The 16,418-nt window shown below is 33.7% G+C and overlaps 2 protein-coding genes and 1 pseudogene across 6 annotated transcripts in view; all 3 read right to left on the bottom strand.

Moving 5' to 3' along the window:
- The window catches only part of LOC105330604 (serine/threonine-protein phosphatase 6 regulatory ankyrin repeat subunit A), a 119,117-nt gene that overhangs the window by 57,602 nt on the left and 45,097 nt on the right, over positions 1 to 16,418 (bottom strand). The window lies entirely within an intron of this gene.
- Positions 684 to 5,176, bottom strand: LOC117684256 (putative nuclease HARBI1; annotated as a pseudogene).
- LOC136270506 (serine/threonine-protein phosphatase 6 regulatory ankyrin repeat subunit A-like) lies at positions 7,869 to 15,077 on the bottom strand. Its single transcript, XM_066068120.1, has one exon. It carries the CDS (start codon positions 15,015 to 15,017, stop codon positions 10,548 to 10,550), a length of 4,470 nt encoding a protein of 1,489 aa, XP_065924192.1. The 5' UTR covers positions 15,018 to 15,077; the 3' UTR covers positions 7,869 to 10,547.

Here is a 16,418-nt window from a genome sequence, read left to right on the forward strand (position 1 = left end):
CCATGTAATTGTATCAGTAAAAGAAGATATCAGGAAGGTATCAGATCAATATCTAATAATAATAACTTCCCGGAAAACTTTAAACACGGAAAACATTTATCTTTATTTCCTTCTTTCTTGTTTAAGAATATTGATTACAAGTTTCTAAAAAATAATTTCTGTTAATCGGGAATGTCAAAAGTAAAAAAAAAAATATACATGTTCCTGCTACTTATTCAAAATGCATTGATGATTAAGTGTGCGTGTGACTCTGGTATAATTATCCCTAAACCACAGGGTTTTTAAGGCATTCAGAGTTCTATTCGCTTTTCGCTATTCACTATTCGAATAGAGAATAGAATTCTCTGTCTTATCATCTATTTATTCTGTTGCATTGAGAATAGAATTCAAGGGTCTTGCTAACACCCTATATCCCATACTTGGGCCTTGACAGGTGACCCCCAAGCAGGCTTGGGGCGAATTACATTGTAAAGTAATGCATTACATTACCATTACTTCATGAATTTGGGCATTAAATTACCATTACCATTACTTGATTTTCTTGAAGTAATGCATTACATTACCATTACATGAGTAAAGTAATGCATTACCATTACCATTACATGAGTAAAGTAATGCATTACCATTACTTTGTTTTAAAAAAGCAAAGCTAATAAAGAGTTTTTGCAAATGTTTCAAATATAAACAAGCATTCTGAGAGTATTGCATAAGCAATACACGTCCCCTACCGGTTTGTATTATTCTATGAAAGCTTCCAAGCACACAACTATTTCAGAGCTATTGTAAACGAGATATCATGCTTTAATCAGAGAAAAAAGAACAGAGGAAATTAAAACTATATAGTTGATATAGAAATTAAATATAAAATAGGTAAAGTAATACCCTTTATTTCATCTCCTGTAATTTCGCCAAGTCTATTCTGTATTCGCTGGTAAAAATTTGTGAAAACAATGCACTGTTATGCACAATATCATTTGTTACCGTCTTCTGTACCCCGAATCAAACCAAACAGTTAAACAGCCCAACCCGACAACGAACCCGATTGTAATAATACAAAAAAAACCCCTGCCGATTAAATTTACAACACAATGTTTAACACTATTTTACAGAATTTATTTTTTTATTAGAAATGATAAAAGGAATGGTACAAGTAACGCACGATATTATTACTGACTACATACTGGCCTCGTTTATTCAGTACACACCGAACCCGATAACGAACCCGAACATTAAAAAATTGGAATATAAAAAATTAATTTTCTCGAAAATATGTCAATCAGACGCTACAAAAGTGTAAACTTGATCTGTAGTTTGACATTTTGAAACTGTTCAGCAAGTTTCATATTACTCCTCAAATGCATAAAGAAAAAAAGTGTGGAAAACTGAAGTGGGACAGACAGACGGACGGACGGACGGACAGACAGACGGACTGACGGACGCAGAGGAAAGCTATAGTCCCCTCCGGTGAAACCGGTAGGGGACTAATAAGAAGCAATTAGAAGCATATTGCTGTATTGTATTGACATTTTAATTTTCGCCGATTTACGAACAATTTCAAACACTGTTTCATTTATTATGTTTGTGAACTAATCTTGTGCTTTGTTTTGCTAAATTGAATACAACGCTGTATAAATGTAAGAAACCACAGAATCTGTAAATGACTTCTTCATTAATAATACAGTCTCAACTTTTGATTATTATCTTTTAAGAAGTGAACAGGCATAACCTACATTTGCCTGTCCACTTCTCAAAAGAGAATAAACTCTTGACCTGTATGTAGTGTGCGAGTTGAGTCTAAACAGAGAGAGAGGGGGTTTAGGGAACAATGAGAGAGAGAGAGAGAGAGAGAGAGAGAGAGAGAGAGAGAGAGAGAGAGAGAGAGAGAGAGAGAGCTATTATTTGCGTGGACCCTGAGGTCCACGCAGAAAATATATAAGCGAGGTTAAACCGGATGCTATGGGGAAAATGCAACCTGCGCATGAGCTAGCCTGGTTACTGTGCGTAATGGGTAGCTTAGGGAACCAGGCTAGCACACGTTTATCTGAATCGGGATCGGGATTCCGTTCCATATGCACACTTATATAAGTTCAAAATTGTAAAGTTGTCGGTGAACAGTACAAAAACAAAGTATTCCTTTTAAAGAAATGACCGGCGTGTGATATGAACTGTCAATATTATGAAATAAGTAAATGTTATGCCGAAACTAACATGCATCAAATAGTATAATTTGCAATGCATTGTTGTTTTCCGAATACACATGTAACTTAACTTTACCTTTATAGTACGCGAGGCTAGAGTACTTCCCTATTAAAATTTATTACTTCCCTATTAAAATTTATTAAGCATTTAAGTATGATTGAATAATTATGTTACTGTATAAAAGTTTAAATCTCAAGAAAAATGCATTAAAATATGAATTTACACAAAGCTGTCCCTGCATAGTTAACAAAGTAGTGCGAATCGTAATTTGTGAGCAAATAGTAGAATTCACCGAATGCCTGATACTATACATGCAAACTTCATTAATAGACAGATCATGATTATTTAGGAGGTATGAAGCCTTTTAATTCTGAAATAAAAAGTCAGGGCTATAAATACATGTATACGTAAACAACGTACAAATTTAGTGGTTAAAAGAAGGAGGCTAGAGTCGGTGGAATCTCTGATAATCTTAAGTTATTATAAGGCTTTCACGTTTTCGTTGGAAACTCACAAAATGGTCCACGTATTGTAGTCCTTTTTTAAAGGACAGTAACTTGTTTTACTTTTCTAAATATGCTAGGGTAACTATATCTAACTATACTTGTTCAAACATCTGGAGCAGGACTGTTTACGTAAAATACGTATCCACGATGTGGTTTCTAATGTTGACACCATCACCAGCTACGATGATGTTCCCGTTTCCACCGCGAAGTTGTACTTGATCTTGCGTAGAATCTACGACGTCACCCCTGTCTACACCAATATTGTGCAAGATTGCACAGGCAATGACGTATTTTGTTGCTTGATTTGGATCTGTCCTGTTTAAAATTATTGACCACAATATTTATAATTCCGGGTATATGCCGTATTTTGTTGAAAATATGCATTAATTGCAAAACATGATTAATATCAATTCATGAAATATATATTTAACAATATGAATTATTTATATGAAACAAAGATGCCTGTATTTGGATATCTAATTACAGACTTTCGTATACCTAAGCACTCCTTGAAGACAAGAAAATCTGCGTTTCAGAATTCCAAATGTCTGTTCCACCATTACCCTAGTTTTACAGAGGGATGCATTAAACCTTTGCTGGGGGGCAGTGGACGGGTTTAGAAAAGGTGTCATTAGGTACCTTTTACAAGGATAACCAGAATCTCCCAAAAGAAATCCACTATGAACGCCTGTTCGAATGACATATTAAATTATTAACTCATTCGTATAGCTTTTGAATTAACTATTCTGTATTTGCATGTATCTGAATTATATATTTTCTTAGCCTAATACCATTCTCAAACTGCTGACACAAAGTCGACTCCACCCATTTCCGACTAGCGTGCACGCTATCCGGGCCATTTTGCGCAAATACTTGTAATCTTATATTTGGCATCGCACACGGCCTGCAAACAAATACTAACATTGTTCAAAACAACATGTATTTCACTGTTATTCCTTCTTCATAGTGTACTAGTAATTTTTTATAAATTGACTCTACGCTTAATTTATATGAAAATAAAAACTCATTGTCATTGTAAATATAATTGCATGTACAATACATGTAACAACGGGAAAAGCTCGTATATGTAAAATATTTTTCACTGGGGGGGGGGGGGGGGGGGTACCTGTACATTCAATGAATGGAATCCTTTACGGTTGACGTAATCTGGCTCATTCTCGCTAGGAGCAATGATTCTTATAAAAGTTCCGTCAACGCACCCCAGAACATTGGGGAAGCCTACATAAGAAAAATTAAATAAAGTAAGACAGGTGTATGATTAAGGACCGATACACGTGATTAGAAATCCAAAAGATGGAACATATTGATTTCTAAGGCATCTGTGAACCATTGTTTATTTTTTTCTTATCAATTATTTTATAAGTTAACTTAAAGGAAATAAATATTAAACAACAAACACATTTAGGCCTACATTGATTTAAAATTGACATCTTGAGCTTATGATTTTTTATACCTTATAATATTAATTTTTACATGCATTGTACTTATGCTAACTTGACTGCCGTTATAAAATAGTTGCTTGTTTTTTTTAATATGAAAGAGGGGAGTGAGTATGTATGGGAATAAAATCACTAGTTTATAAAGAAGAACATTATTATTAGTGCTTGTAATTTCGTGACATGTACATGTATGTGTTTGATCAAATCTTGATAGATCTGTAGGAAATCTATCATTGATAGCAGTACTTTGATTTTCATTGAAGAGTTATCTGTTCATTGCCAGTTGTCTTTCTTTATTATCAAAAGAGAAAGTACACTTAAGACGAGCATTGGGGACGAACTATAACTGTTTATATCTGTGAAAGGATGCATTTTATACCTGCTACTGCCAGAAATTGTTGTTTTATTTCCCTGGCACAATTACCCGTTGGAAAAGTGATGGAGTTTTTCAACAGATTAGTAATTATGGAATCTGTAACAGAACGGCAACATCTTCCGGTTGTTGTCTCTGATACTCCAATGCTGTCCCCTACCAGTCTGTGGTATGCCCCCGTTGCCAGAAACCTAAGGCAGGTAAGTAGCTGTAGAGTGGGTGGTAAGGCACAGTTCTTGGCAGTGTTGTGTACAATTGATGGGGCAATAGAGTCCAAAATGTACTGAATGGTTGCGGGACGGAACCTATATCTGTCAAAAATTTCATCATCTGAATACTCTTCTAGCGGATTTAACCTGTCTCGGATGACTCTTCTTGAAACTTTAACCTCGTCTAACATTTGCCGACGTCGGGCGGCGTCGCATATGTCGTCTGTGGACAGCCATTTTTATTGCTTGAGTATTTACTTGAGATAGGTATCTAGCTATCTCAAATATTTTGAGTACGTACTCAAAATTTTTATTTGAGTACGTACTCAAATATTTGGTGGCGGTGAATTGAGGCTGAGAATAGGGAGTTGAGTATTTTCTCAGAGTTGAGGCTGAGTTTTGTACTCAACTATGTTTGGTGGCGGCGGGGCCTGGCCGAAAGTAAAAAAATTACTCTGTTCACTTATAGATTCGCATTTTATCTAATGGATTAGGCAATCTAGCATTGAATGCTTGAAAAATAACAAGCTCTAGATCCATACATCAGCCAGGAGTGTCGCATAATGAAATTAGAATGTTACTGTGTTTGATCCACGGTAAACAGACAGCTGGTAAGTGACAGGAGTCTGGAGGTGCATATGTATACATTATGGCGGACATTACATTTTATATGGAGTATATAATGATTAGACATAGCCAGCACTGGTAAACATATATGTCACATATACACATTAAAATATTTATAAACATTCATAGTAAGCACAATGGCCTAGCGCATGCGTACCAATGGTATCATGGATTAATCGGAAAACCTTGGCGAGTACGGTGTTTGCATCAAATTCTATGTAATCGACCGAGACTTTCTGAATGCTATCAAAAAAGGCGAAGGCGAAAGTGCGAAGTTGCGAAGGCGAGAGTGCGAAGTTGCGAAGGCGAAGGAGCGATACTACTATCGCTCCTTCGCCTTCGCAACTTCGCACTTTCGCCATCGCATCTTCGCGCTTCGCCGTCGCATCCTCGCACTTTCGCTCCTTCGCCGTCGCACTCTCGCACTTTCGCCTTCGCAACTTCGCACTCTCGCCTCTTCGACCTAAAGGCGAAAGTGCGAAGGTCGAAGTGGCCCCATCGGAACACAATAGTATCATCAGCGTGTTGAAACATTAAAGCCACCTTGTCAGACATTGGTATATGTATTCCTTTTATATTTGTGTTACTTCTCATTGCATGATACAAAGGTTCTGCTGATAAAACATATAATAAGGCAGATATTGGACAACCCTGTCTGGCCAATTTTTAACTGGAAAATAATTTGTTACAAAACCATTACATCTGACACTACTAAAAATGTCATGATAAAATATCTTTATCCACCTTTTAAAATAAGGTCCAAAACCAAATGTATCTAAAACATCAAATAAATAATCATGATTTACTATATCAAAGGCTATTTCTTGGTCTATTTTTACAATGTAGCCTTCCAAATTATCCATTTCTACTAAATCAATAATGTCTCTAACACTAACAATAGTATCTGCTATATCTTTTCCTAGTATACATCATGTTTGAGCATTTGATATAATATTTGGTAAAACAAATTTTAATCGATTTGCCATAACTCTAGAGCAATGATCTTATAATCAACATTAAGTAATTAATATATATATAAGCTAATGGGTCTATAATTTTTCAAACATCTTTTGTCTCCCTTTTTCTTGTACAATAAAGTAACAAGTTGCTGTCCTTTAAAAAAGGACTACAATACGTGGACCATTTGCATGTGTTTCCAACGAAAACGTGAACGCCTTAAGATTATCAGAGATTCCACCGACTCTAGATCTGCTTTTAACCACTAAATTTGTACGTTGTATTACGTATACATGTATGTATAGCCCTGACTTTTTATCTCAGAATTTACAGGATTCATACTTCTGAAATAATTATGATCTATCTATGAATGAAGTTTGCATGCATAGTATAAGGCATTCGGTGAATTCTACTATTTGCGCACACATTACGATTCGCACTACTTTGTTAACTATGCAGTGACAGCTTTGTGTAAATTAAAAATTTCATATTTTGATGCATTTTTCTTGAGATTTAAACTTTTCTAGTGACATAATTATTCAATCATACTTAAATGCTTAAAAAAATTTAATCGGGAAGTTCTCTAGCCTCGCCTACTATAAATGTAAAGTTAAGTTACATGTGTATTCGGAAAACAACAAAACATTGCAAATTATGCTATTTGATGCATGTTGTAATTTCGGCATAACATTACCTTATTTCATAATACGGATAGTTCATATCACATGCCAATCATTTCTTTAAAATGAATACTTTGTTTCTGTACTGTTTACCGACAACTTTACAATTACAGTATTGATTTGAACTTAAATGTGCATATGACACAGAATCCCGATTCCGATTCAGATAAACGTCTGCTAGCCTGGTTCCCTGAGCTACCCATTATGCACAGGAACCAGGCTAGCTCATGCGCAGGCTGAATTTTCCCCATCGCCTCCGGTTTAACCTCGCTTATATATTTTCTGCGTGGACCTCAGGGTCCACGCAACACCCATATTCATGCTGTGTGATAACGATTCTTTTGTTTCTATTTCTTTATACAATTTAAACAAAATATCACTTAGATAAAACATTTTGTAAAATTCAACTGTTAATCTATCTGAGCCTGGACTATTGCTATTGGACATTTCTTTAACTGCTATTATAATTTCTTCATTGTTAATACAGTTTTCACATAACTCAAAATCATTCTCATCTAAACTTTTATCAACAAATGATAAAAAATGCTCCTTACTTTCTTCTTTAATACTGACAGAGGAGTATAATTTTGAGAAAAACTTATATTGAATATCTAGTAACGCTTCTGTATCATTTTTAATTACACCATCATCAACTAATTCTTTAATTGAATTGGATTTTTATCTAACTTTTTCCAAATTCAAAAAATATTTTGTACATTTATCTTACTCATTTGCCCATTGAGCATTTGACCTTAACATTGCACCTTTTTTCAATATCAATTTTTTCTCCAATTGCAATATTCTCAGATAACCTTTTTATTTTGTTTTGTAGAGTAAAATATTAAACGAGGTACATGTAATGGTTTCAATTTTTTTTATTACAATGGTTTATAAATGAAAAGGCATCACAATACAACTATGAAACAAGGTAATTACATTTGAATGTATAAACAAGAAATGGAACAATTTCAATTTCTTTGCAATTGTATAAAAATCAACAAGCATAATTAAGTTGAAGATATTTGAAACATATTTGATTTAATAAAAAATAAAAAATAAAAATGCATGTACGTAAATGAACTCTACAAGCAAACTTTGTTCATTTAATACATGCTGTAATCATAGAGAAAACATAAAAATCAGTTTATCAGGAAGAAAAAATAAACGACAATCTATGTCACCATGCTATCTATGGTATTGGAAGATCATCTTAATGATACTTAATGCACATTAGATCTGAAATGTTTTCACATTAAAAATAAACAACATATTTTTGTTTGCATCATATTAAAAAAAAAATGGACAAAATAATCATCCATGTACATGTTAATAATCAGCTGGTGTTAAAAATGTTTTACAATGTTCAGGTAAAATGTAACTCCACCTTCCTGAATAAAAAACCCTGAAATAATGTAAACTCCTATTTCACATCAAATTATATACTGTGGATTTTTTTTTAATCGATGGGGTCGATGTTTGTAAATACTCAATTTTTTTTCTGGTTTGTGAAGACGTAATTTCGATGGTATTGTACTCGCGAGAATTTAAATAGTTGTCAACAAACGCTTGTTTATACTTTCGAGGGGATTGAAGTTCGTGGACAAGGGTTACCCACAAAAGCCATGAACATCGGTGCCCCACGACAAATGATGATTCCACATTATTTAGATTCGTATTTTAGACGTGTACACATGCATACTGTAGCTGATGCCTATAATTAAGAGTGAAGATAATAGAACAATACAAATACCAGGTTGATATGATATCCTCAGATAATTGTTGGTAGAGTAAAATTAGAGCAAAATGCTGTCTGAAAATTGCTAGAAAAAGCAGGTTTTCTGAATTATACTATGCTGGCACTGCATTTATGAAACACATAGAAAAGAAGGGGTTGAATTATCAGGAGGCTTTAACTATTATCACCTGTAAGAGACTAGATATATAGAAACTTTAAAAATATATATTTTGTTGAGCTTCTAATTTATCACATGTTAAAAATTACATTACATTTTAATAATTTATCCTTTTTAAATGATGTGGATATTAGTTATTTCTGAATTTAAAAATACTCAAAAGATAAGATTCACTGGAATTTATAGCGTTATAATCTTCTTAGTGGAAACTGTCGGAACGTAACTGGATAATTGGGCGTTTATTGTAAAGTTTAATTAAAAAATATAAGTACTTGCATTAAAGTTTGTATCAACTATCGCTTCAGAAGTAATGAAAATCTTACAAAACATATAAATGTACAAGTTTATAAATTCATCTACCATATTTTGTCTTTTGAAATACTTGTATTAAAATGTTCAGATACATTGTTTATGTGTTGCACATCAATGCATCATGGTATAACATTGAAACGCGGTGATCTTGCATACATAAACAAGACAAGTAACGATTTCAATATCCATAAAATTGTATAAAATAAATGGAAATAATACATGATGTAAATAACTTGATCATTTGATGCATATTTAATTTAATCAAAAATGAGAAAAAAAATTACATAAACGTCGATGAATTCTACAAGCAATCTGTGTTTACTGAATATTAACGGTGATCAAAAAGTAAACACCTCAATCGGCTCATAAGAGAGGAAACAAAAATTTAAAAAAAAACATGAAAGGAATACCAGGTCAAATGTATACGAAAACAAAGACATGGTACTGCTTAAAACAAAAGTATGTTATCGCCACAATTAAAAAACTTAAATGAATGTTCGCAAAAAAATGTACCGAAATAAAAACATTAATAGTAACACTGTACTAATGAAAATGAAACTTTTAATTGCATCTAAAACATTCTATTACTTTTACTTTTCATTTTAAATTAAGCTATTCATTGTGTTAGTAATATAGCCCACATTGTTTTCCTTACAAACCGCTATAAATAATTCACACACAATAGATATATACATGTAAATAAATATATAAACAATAAATAAAATCTATGAATTTCCTGTTTAGCGTACTTTTGCTAATTCATTGAAATAAAAGATCAATCATGCGTTGTAAGATTTGTATCATTGCATATATTTCAAATCGTGCATTAAAATGTTTTTTGGTAAAGAAAATCATTATGTTGATTCATATTAATTCTATTTATACATACTTTTAAATCAAAAATATAAAACTCCTGCAATTTGTTTGCCATATACGATTTCGATTTTGTAAATAAATTTGAATTAAATGCTAACTTTTTGCTCATTTTGGAATATGTAATCTCTTTGACTGCAGCAGTTCACCTACGCACTAACATTTCATCAATTCCTTCTCATTAAGCTGTTGTAATATGCTGACCTGAGATAGTTTTATGAACGAAAATCGCATGTTTGCAGTCACCTATAAATTTATCAAATCATGAGCCAAAACAAAGTCGTCTGTATAAAATAAGTTATTATGTTCATTATTAAAACCTCTGCATACACGTAGCTCTGATAATCAAGTACGATTTGTACTCAAATTTAAAAATATCTACACACATTTTTTCGCGGTTTGATATGCATGTAAATATTATAAACATCAGCCCTTTTTTCAGTCAAACAAAATGAGACTAGCCCCTGCTTCAACTAAAAGATCAAACACTTCCAAATGTCCACCCTGAGAAGCAGCAAGCAATGGTGTAAACTCACCAGTTTCACCTGCTAGATTCACATCAGCCCCACACTGTAACGAAATATCTACTACTTTTAAATGCCCACCTTGACAAGCAGCTGACAGTGGTGTATTTATTTTTCCTGTCATATTGACATCAGCGCCAGTCTTTATCAAAGCATTAACTAAATCCACATGGTTATTCATGCATGCAGCTATTAAAGGCGTATAATCTCTATCTTTGCTTCGTAAATTAACATCAGCCCCAGCATTTATAAAAACATTAACCACATCCAAATACCCAACAACACATGCAGCTATTAGTGGGGTATATTCACCATACTTTCCTATCAGATTGACATCAGCCCCAGCCCTTATCAGAACATCGATTGTGTTCAAATTATTTTTTTCACATGCCGCTATTAGTGGGGTAAACTGTCCATTTTGTCCCGTTAAATTAACATCAGCGCCTGCTTTAATTAATGTTTCAACTACACTCATATGCCCTTCATTACATGCAGCTACAAGAGCTGTTTCATAAGAATTTTGAAAATTTACATCAGACCCAGCTTCTATAAGATTTTTAACTAAATGCAGATGATCTTCTTTACAAGCTGCTGTTAATGGTGTATCATCCCTATCTTCTGTATTGAGATCGGCACCGGCTTTAATCAAAATCTCAGCTATGTGTTTATGTCCTTTTTTACAAGCAGCTGATAAAGGTGTTCTTTTTGTATCTTGAAGATTAATATTAACTCCTTCTTTTACTAAAAACACAACAGTTTGCAAATCGCCCTGCAGGCATGCAGTTGTAAGTGGTGTTTTTCCACCACCTTCTAAATTGACATTAGCCCCAGCTTTAATTAAAAATTCAGCTACATTCAAATGTTTGCTAGAACACGCAGTAACAAGAGGTGTACTATGTTTATCTTTCAAATTAACACATGCACCAGCGTTTATAAGCTCTTCAGCAACATTTGAATGTCCTTGCAAACATGCAGCTGTTAAAGGCGTTATATCTTCGTTGAGTAAGTTTACATCGGCTCCAGATTTTATTAATTCTTTAACAACCCTCAAATGTCCCATGTAACATGCCGCAACTAGTGGTGTCAGAACTACAACTCTTAAATTGACATTGGCTCCCGATTGAATTATCTTTTTAACTTCTTCCAATTGTCCCTTCAAACATGCAATTGTTAATGATGTTTCATGTCCACCTTTGTGAATGGCTTCAGTCCCAGCTTTTACCAACAATTCAACTATGTGTGAATGTCCATGATTAAATGCTGTCATTAGCGGTGTTCTCTTTTTATAAGCTAAATTTATATCAGCCCCCACTTTAATCAACTCATCAACAACATCTACATGTCCTGCTTTACATGCAGCTGTAAGAGGTGTTTTATTTCCATCTCCTAAATTGACATCGACCCCGGCATTTATTAATTGTTTTACAACTTTCAAATACCCCTCATAACATGCAACTGTTAATGGTGTTTTTGTCCCACATCTGAAATTTTTATCAGCCCCTGCTTTTATCAACTCCTGAACTACATTCAAATGTCCAAAATAACATGCTGCCGTTAATGGTGTACAAATTCCACATTCTAAATTAACATCAGCTCCTGCATTAATAATCATTTGAACTAAAGTTAAAGTTCCCTTGCAACATGCAATGGTTAATGGTGTGACGTCTCCAGCCTTTAAATTGACATCAGCTCCTGCTTTTATTAATTCTTCAACTACATCGATGTAGCCACCGAAACATGCAACTGTGAGAGGTGTTACACCTTCATGTTCAAAATTAACTTCAGCCCCTGCTTTAATTAACACTTTCGTAACTTTCGAATTTCCACTAGAACATGATACCATGATTGGAGTCGCTTTTTTATCTTTTAAATTAACACATGCTCCTGAGTTCATTAGCTCTTCAACTACATTTGAATGCCCTCCCTGACATGCAGATGTTAGAGGTGTTTTATCTCCGTCGAATAGGTTTACATCAGCTCCGATTTTTAATAATCCTTTAACAACGCTCAAATGTCCCATGTAACATGCCGCAACTAGTGGTGTCAGACCTCCATCTCTAAAATTGACATCGGCCCCCGCTTGAATTCGCTTTTCAACTTCTTCCAATTGTCCTTTAAAACATGCAATTGTTAGTGATGTTTCATGTCCACCTTTGTGAATGGTTTCAGACCCAGCTTTGACCAGTAATTCAACTATATTTGAATGTCCTTGATCAAATGCAGCCATTAGCGGTGTTTCCTTTTTATCAGCTGGATTTATATCAGCCCCCGCTTTAATCAACTCTTCAACAACATCTTCATGTCCTGCTTTACATGCAACTATTAGAGGTGTTTTAAATTTATCTCCGAAATTGACGGTGACCCCGGCATTTATCAATTGTTTTACAACACTTAAATGTCCTTCAAAACATGCAGCTGTCAATGGTGTATTTGTTCCATATCTGCAATTGATATTAGCCCCTGATTTTATCAATTCTTCAACAATGTTTACATGTCCTTTTTCACATGCAGATATGAGAGGTGTTCTAGAATTATCTAAGCAATTGACATCAGCTCCTGCTTTTATCAACTCTTCGACAACTCTTAAATGCCCGTTGCCACATGCAACTATAATGGGTGAACATGAAGCACTAAATAGATTGACATTCGCCCCAGCTTGAAGTAATTCACTTGTGATGTTACAGAATCCGTACTCGCACGCAATAGCCAAGGGGTCGATATTCCAGTTCGTAATTTGTGAATATGTAACTGTATTTTTGATAATTTTACTATCAATGTGTTTTAATAGTATTTGTATAGTGGTTTGATCATCAGAAAAACAACCAAGACAAAGCAAGCGAAACTGTTCATCTATTACTTGTTCGTTGTATGGGTCAATGTCTGATTCAATATCTGAGTCACTTGCTGTCATGACGGATCGACTTATAACACCTGCAGTATCATATATCGCCCTTTTTTTATCAGAGACTGTGTCATCCTCATTGTAGGAATTTCGAAAAAGGTCAATGACGTTTCCATTTTCCGCTAACATTTGATCTATTAAATACTGCAAAATCTGATGATGCCCACAACCTATTACCCAACTTATTGCTCTAACGCCTTCTGCATTACTTTTACTGTTTACCAAAACTTTAAGCTCACCGCAGTTTTCTCCTTCCGTTATTGATTTAAGGTATGAAAACCAACCTTCAAGGTCTTCGATCTCAGAAAGAAAAATGGAATTCAGTTCGCTATACGACCTTATCATCATCTCTCCTATAAATGCCTGGAGCACAGATGGATGCTCCAGTGCCTCATTTGCAAAGACAGACATCTCACCATTTTGTACGTTCCTAAACAAACGTTTCGCAAACATCTGATAATGGGATTTTTTCAGTCCTATACACAAACTACTAGCCTCAGAAGATTCTTCATCTTTACTTGTTCTATTCTTGTTTTCGTACTTGTCTACCTTGATATAATTGTCAATATAATCGCTACTCATGTTTTGTATCATCAGTTCTGGATACTGACAACCAAAATGACATGCAACAATTTCAAACATGGAATCATGGATAAAAGTGAACTCACTTTCACACTTTTTTGTATAGGTCCCTTCCATTTCTGACAATGCATCAATGAATCTAAAACCGTTTGTTTGACGGTCTACCTTACATCGTTTCAGTACACTGAATTTCTTTTCCTGAAAAATATCATTTCTATTGCTACTAAAATCATCGTCTAAAATGGTTTCGGATAGATTGCTATCATTGAGCATCAACAAAACAAGAGAAGCATACTGTATTTTGTTTCGTTGCTCCAATTTGTCCATTTCATCCAAAATGTAGGGATATGGGGATATGAAAAAAGATGGCCCATGTTTCCTAAATTCGCTTTTATACAGTTTACATAGAAATGGAAACATTTTTGATGTTAAGGACAAATCGATGGAAGATAAAATGTGTTTATCTAAATCGTACATGGTAAGCAAATTGTATTTGTCTTGCACAGTTAATAAATTCTCATCGCTGTGAAGTTTGACTACATTCGCGCTCTCTGATAAAAATGTGTTTGTGAGATATTCATTTCTATAAATCGCCTCTCTACATGTCATAAGAACTTTCGTTTCTTTCATCTCAGGCTTTTTAATTGAACTTTCGTACTTACATAGTTTATTGAACTCAGACATGTCTAACCCAAAAACTCCTACCACATCATCAATGACAAACACTTGCGGGATTTCTGGATTACAGTGATTTTCAATGTCGCTTATATCTTTAATTGGCAGAATATCATATCCTTCCTCCTGTAGTTTCAGAGCTATGTGGCGAGCCGTGACGGATTTTCCAGATCCTGGGACACCAACAAATGTCATATAAGATTGATTTACCACTTTGTTAACCATTGCTGGAAAATTGTGAGTTTCCAAAAAAACTGCATCATCTTTTTTCCATCTGAAAACTTCTCTATCAAATAATTCTGAAAAATGTATTAAATGTTTTTAAAGTATTACATTTTATATAATGTTTCTGCATTGTTTGAAGTCGATTCCGTTTCATGAATGTCTGATAATTATTAATGTAGACAGTTGTAAGTAGATTTGAACAATTATCATCTGCAATTTTATTGAACTTGATTAAGACAAACACGATTTTATGATAACAGATGTATTGTAAATGTTTCATAGTGAAACTGTATGAGCTCAAAATTATGAACCTATGATTTCAATACAATTCAAAGTAGAATTTTTTGAACGATTTTAAAAATAGATAAACATTAAATATATTTAAGACTGCTAGATAGATAGTACGTTGAAGCTGTCATATCTAATCTTGAAAATATAACGCGCTGCAAAATTTCCAATATATTGTATGAAACCGTCAAAAGAAAATGCACACTAGCCGACGCTCTCACAGTAGAGTAACAAATAGAATGCACTAATTTTGATATTTGCCATCTCTATAAAATTTTTACTTATTTGTAAAAAAAAAATACAAACAATTTGATATAAACAAGAGGCCCTGGGGAAACATCACTCACCTAAACAATAAAGGTCATAACTTTAATAAACGCAGCTTTATTAGCTGGAGTAGTATCTAGAGAATGTAGTATTGTATATCATAAGGATATTTAGATGGTTTATATTTTCATATGTTGAAGTAAAGATCTAGTTAATAAAAGATGCAAATTTAATATATGATTTTTTTTAAATAATGCTTCATAACAATAGTTAGTTGGACAGGGTGTATTGGGACTTAAAAGTTTTGTAAATAAAAATGAAAAATCGTGTGTTAAACTGTTATTTTCTATGAAATATGAAGGATACCCTTGAGTTTTGGTCTATTTCTTATTAATGAAATATATCCAGAAAGCCTACACTCTCTTAAAAACGACATTAAACTAGTTCTTGACCTCCTCTTCAAATGATGTCAGGAATAATGGGAATACTTTTCCCATGATTTAATACAGAATGTCTAGAATTTATTTTTCATTTTATATATAATTACTTTCAAACCGTAAAGTACGCGAAAAAGTCATCAAATGAATTATGACGTTAGAATGGTTCTTGCACCAAAAAGACACTCTGTAATCATTTACTTGATCTTGTCCTTACGCTTTGAGCTCCTTTGTTGTCACCAGTGTTGTTTCAACAATTTTGAATTGAAAATATATCATGATGCCTAAACACATAAGAATATTAAAAATCGTAGCATTAATGTTCTTGAAAATGATATTTTTAAAGATTTCCCAAACAATTCAATATTGACATATTCTGAAGAGACCTCAGTATTAGTTTTAGGGGATG

Source organism: Magallana gigas, chromosome 1 (genome assembly GCF_963853765.1).
Source record: "Magallana gigas chromosome 1, xbMagGiga1.1, whole genome shotgun sequence".
NCBI classification, from domain to species: domain Eukaryota; kingdom Metazoa; phylum Mollusca; class Bivalvia; order Ostreida; family Ostreidae; genus Magallana; species Magallana gigas.

Coding starts and splice junctions, on each gene's coding strand:
- LOC136270506 (XM_066068120.1), bottom strand. CDS start 15,017: ATGGTTAACAAAGTGGTAAATCAATCTTATATGACATTTGTTGGTGTC.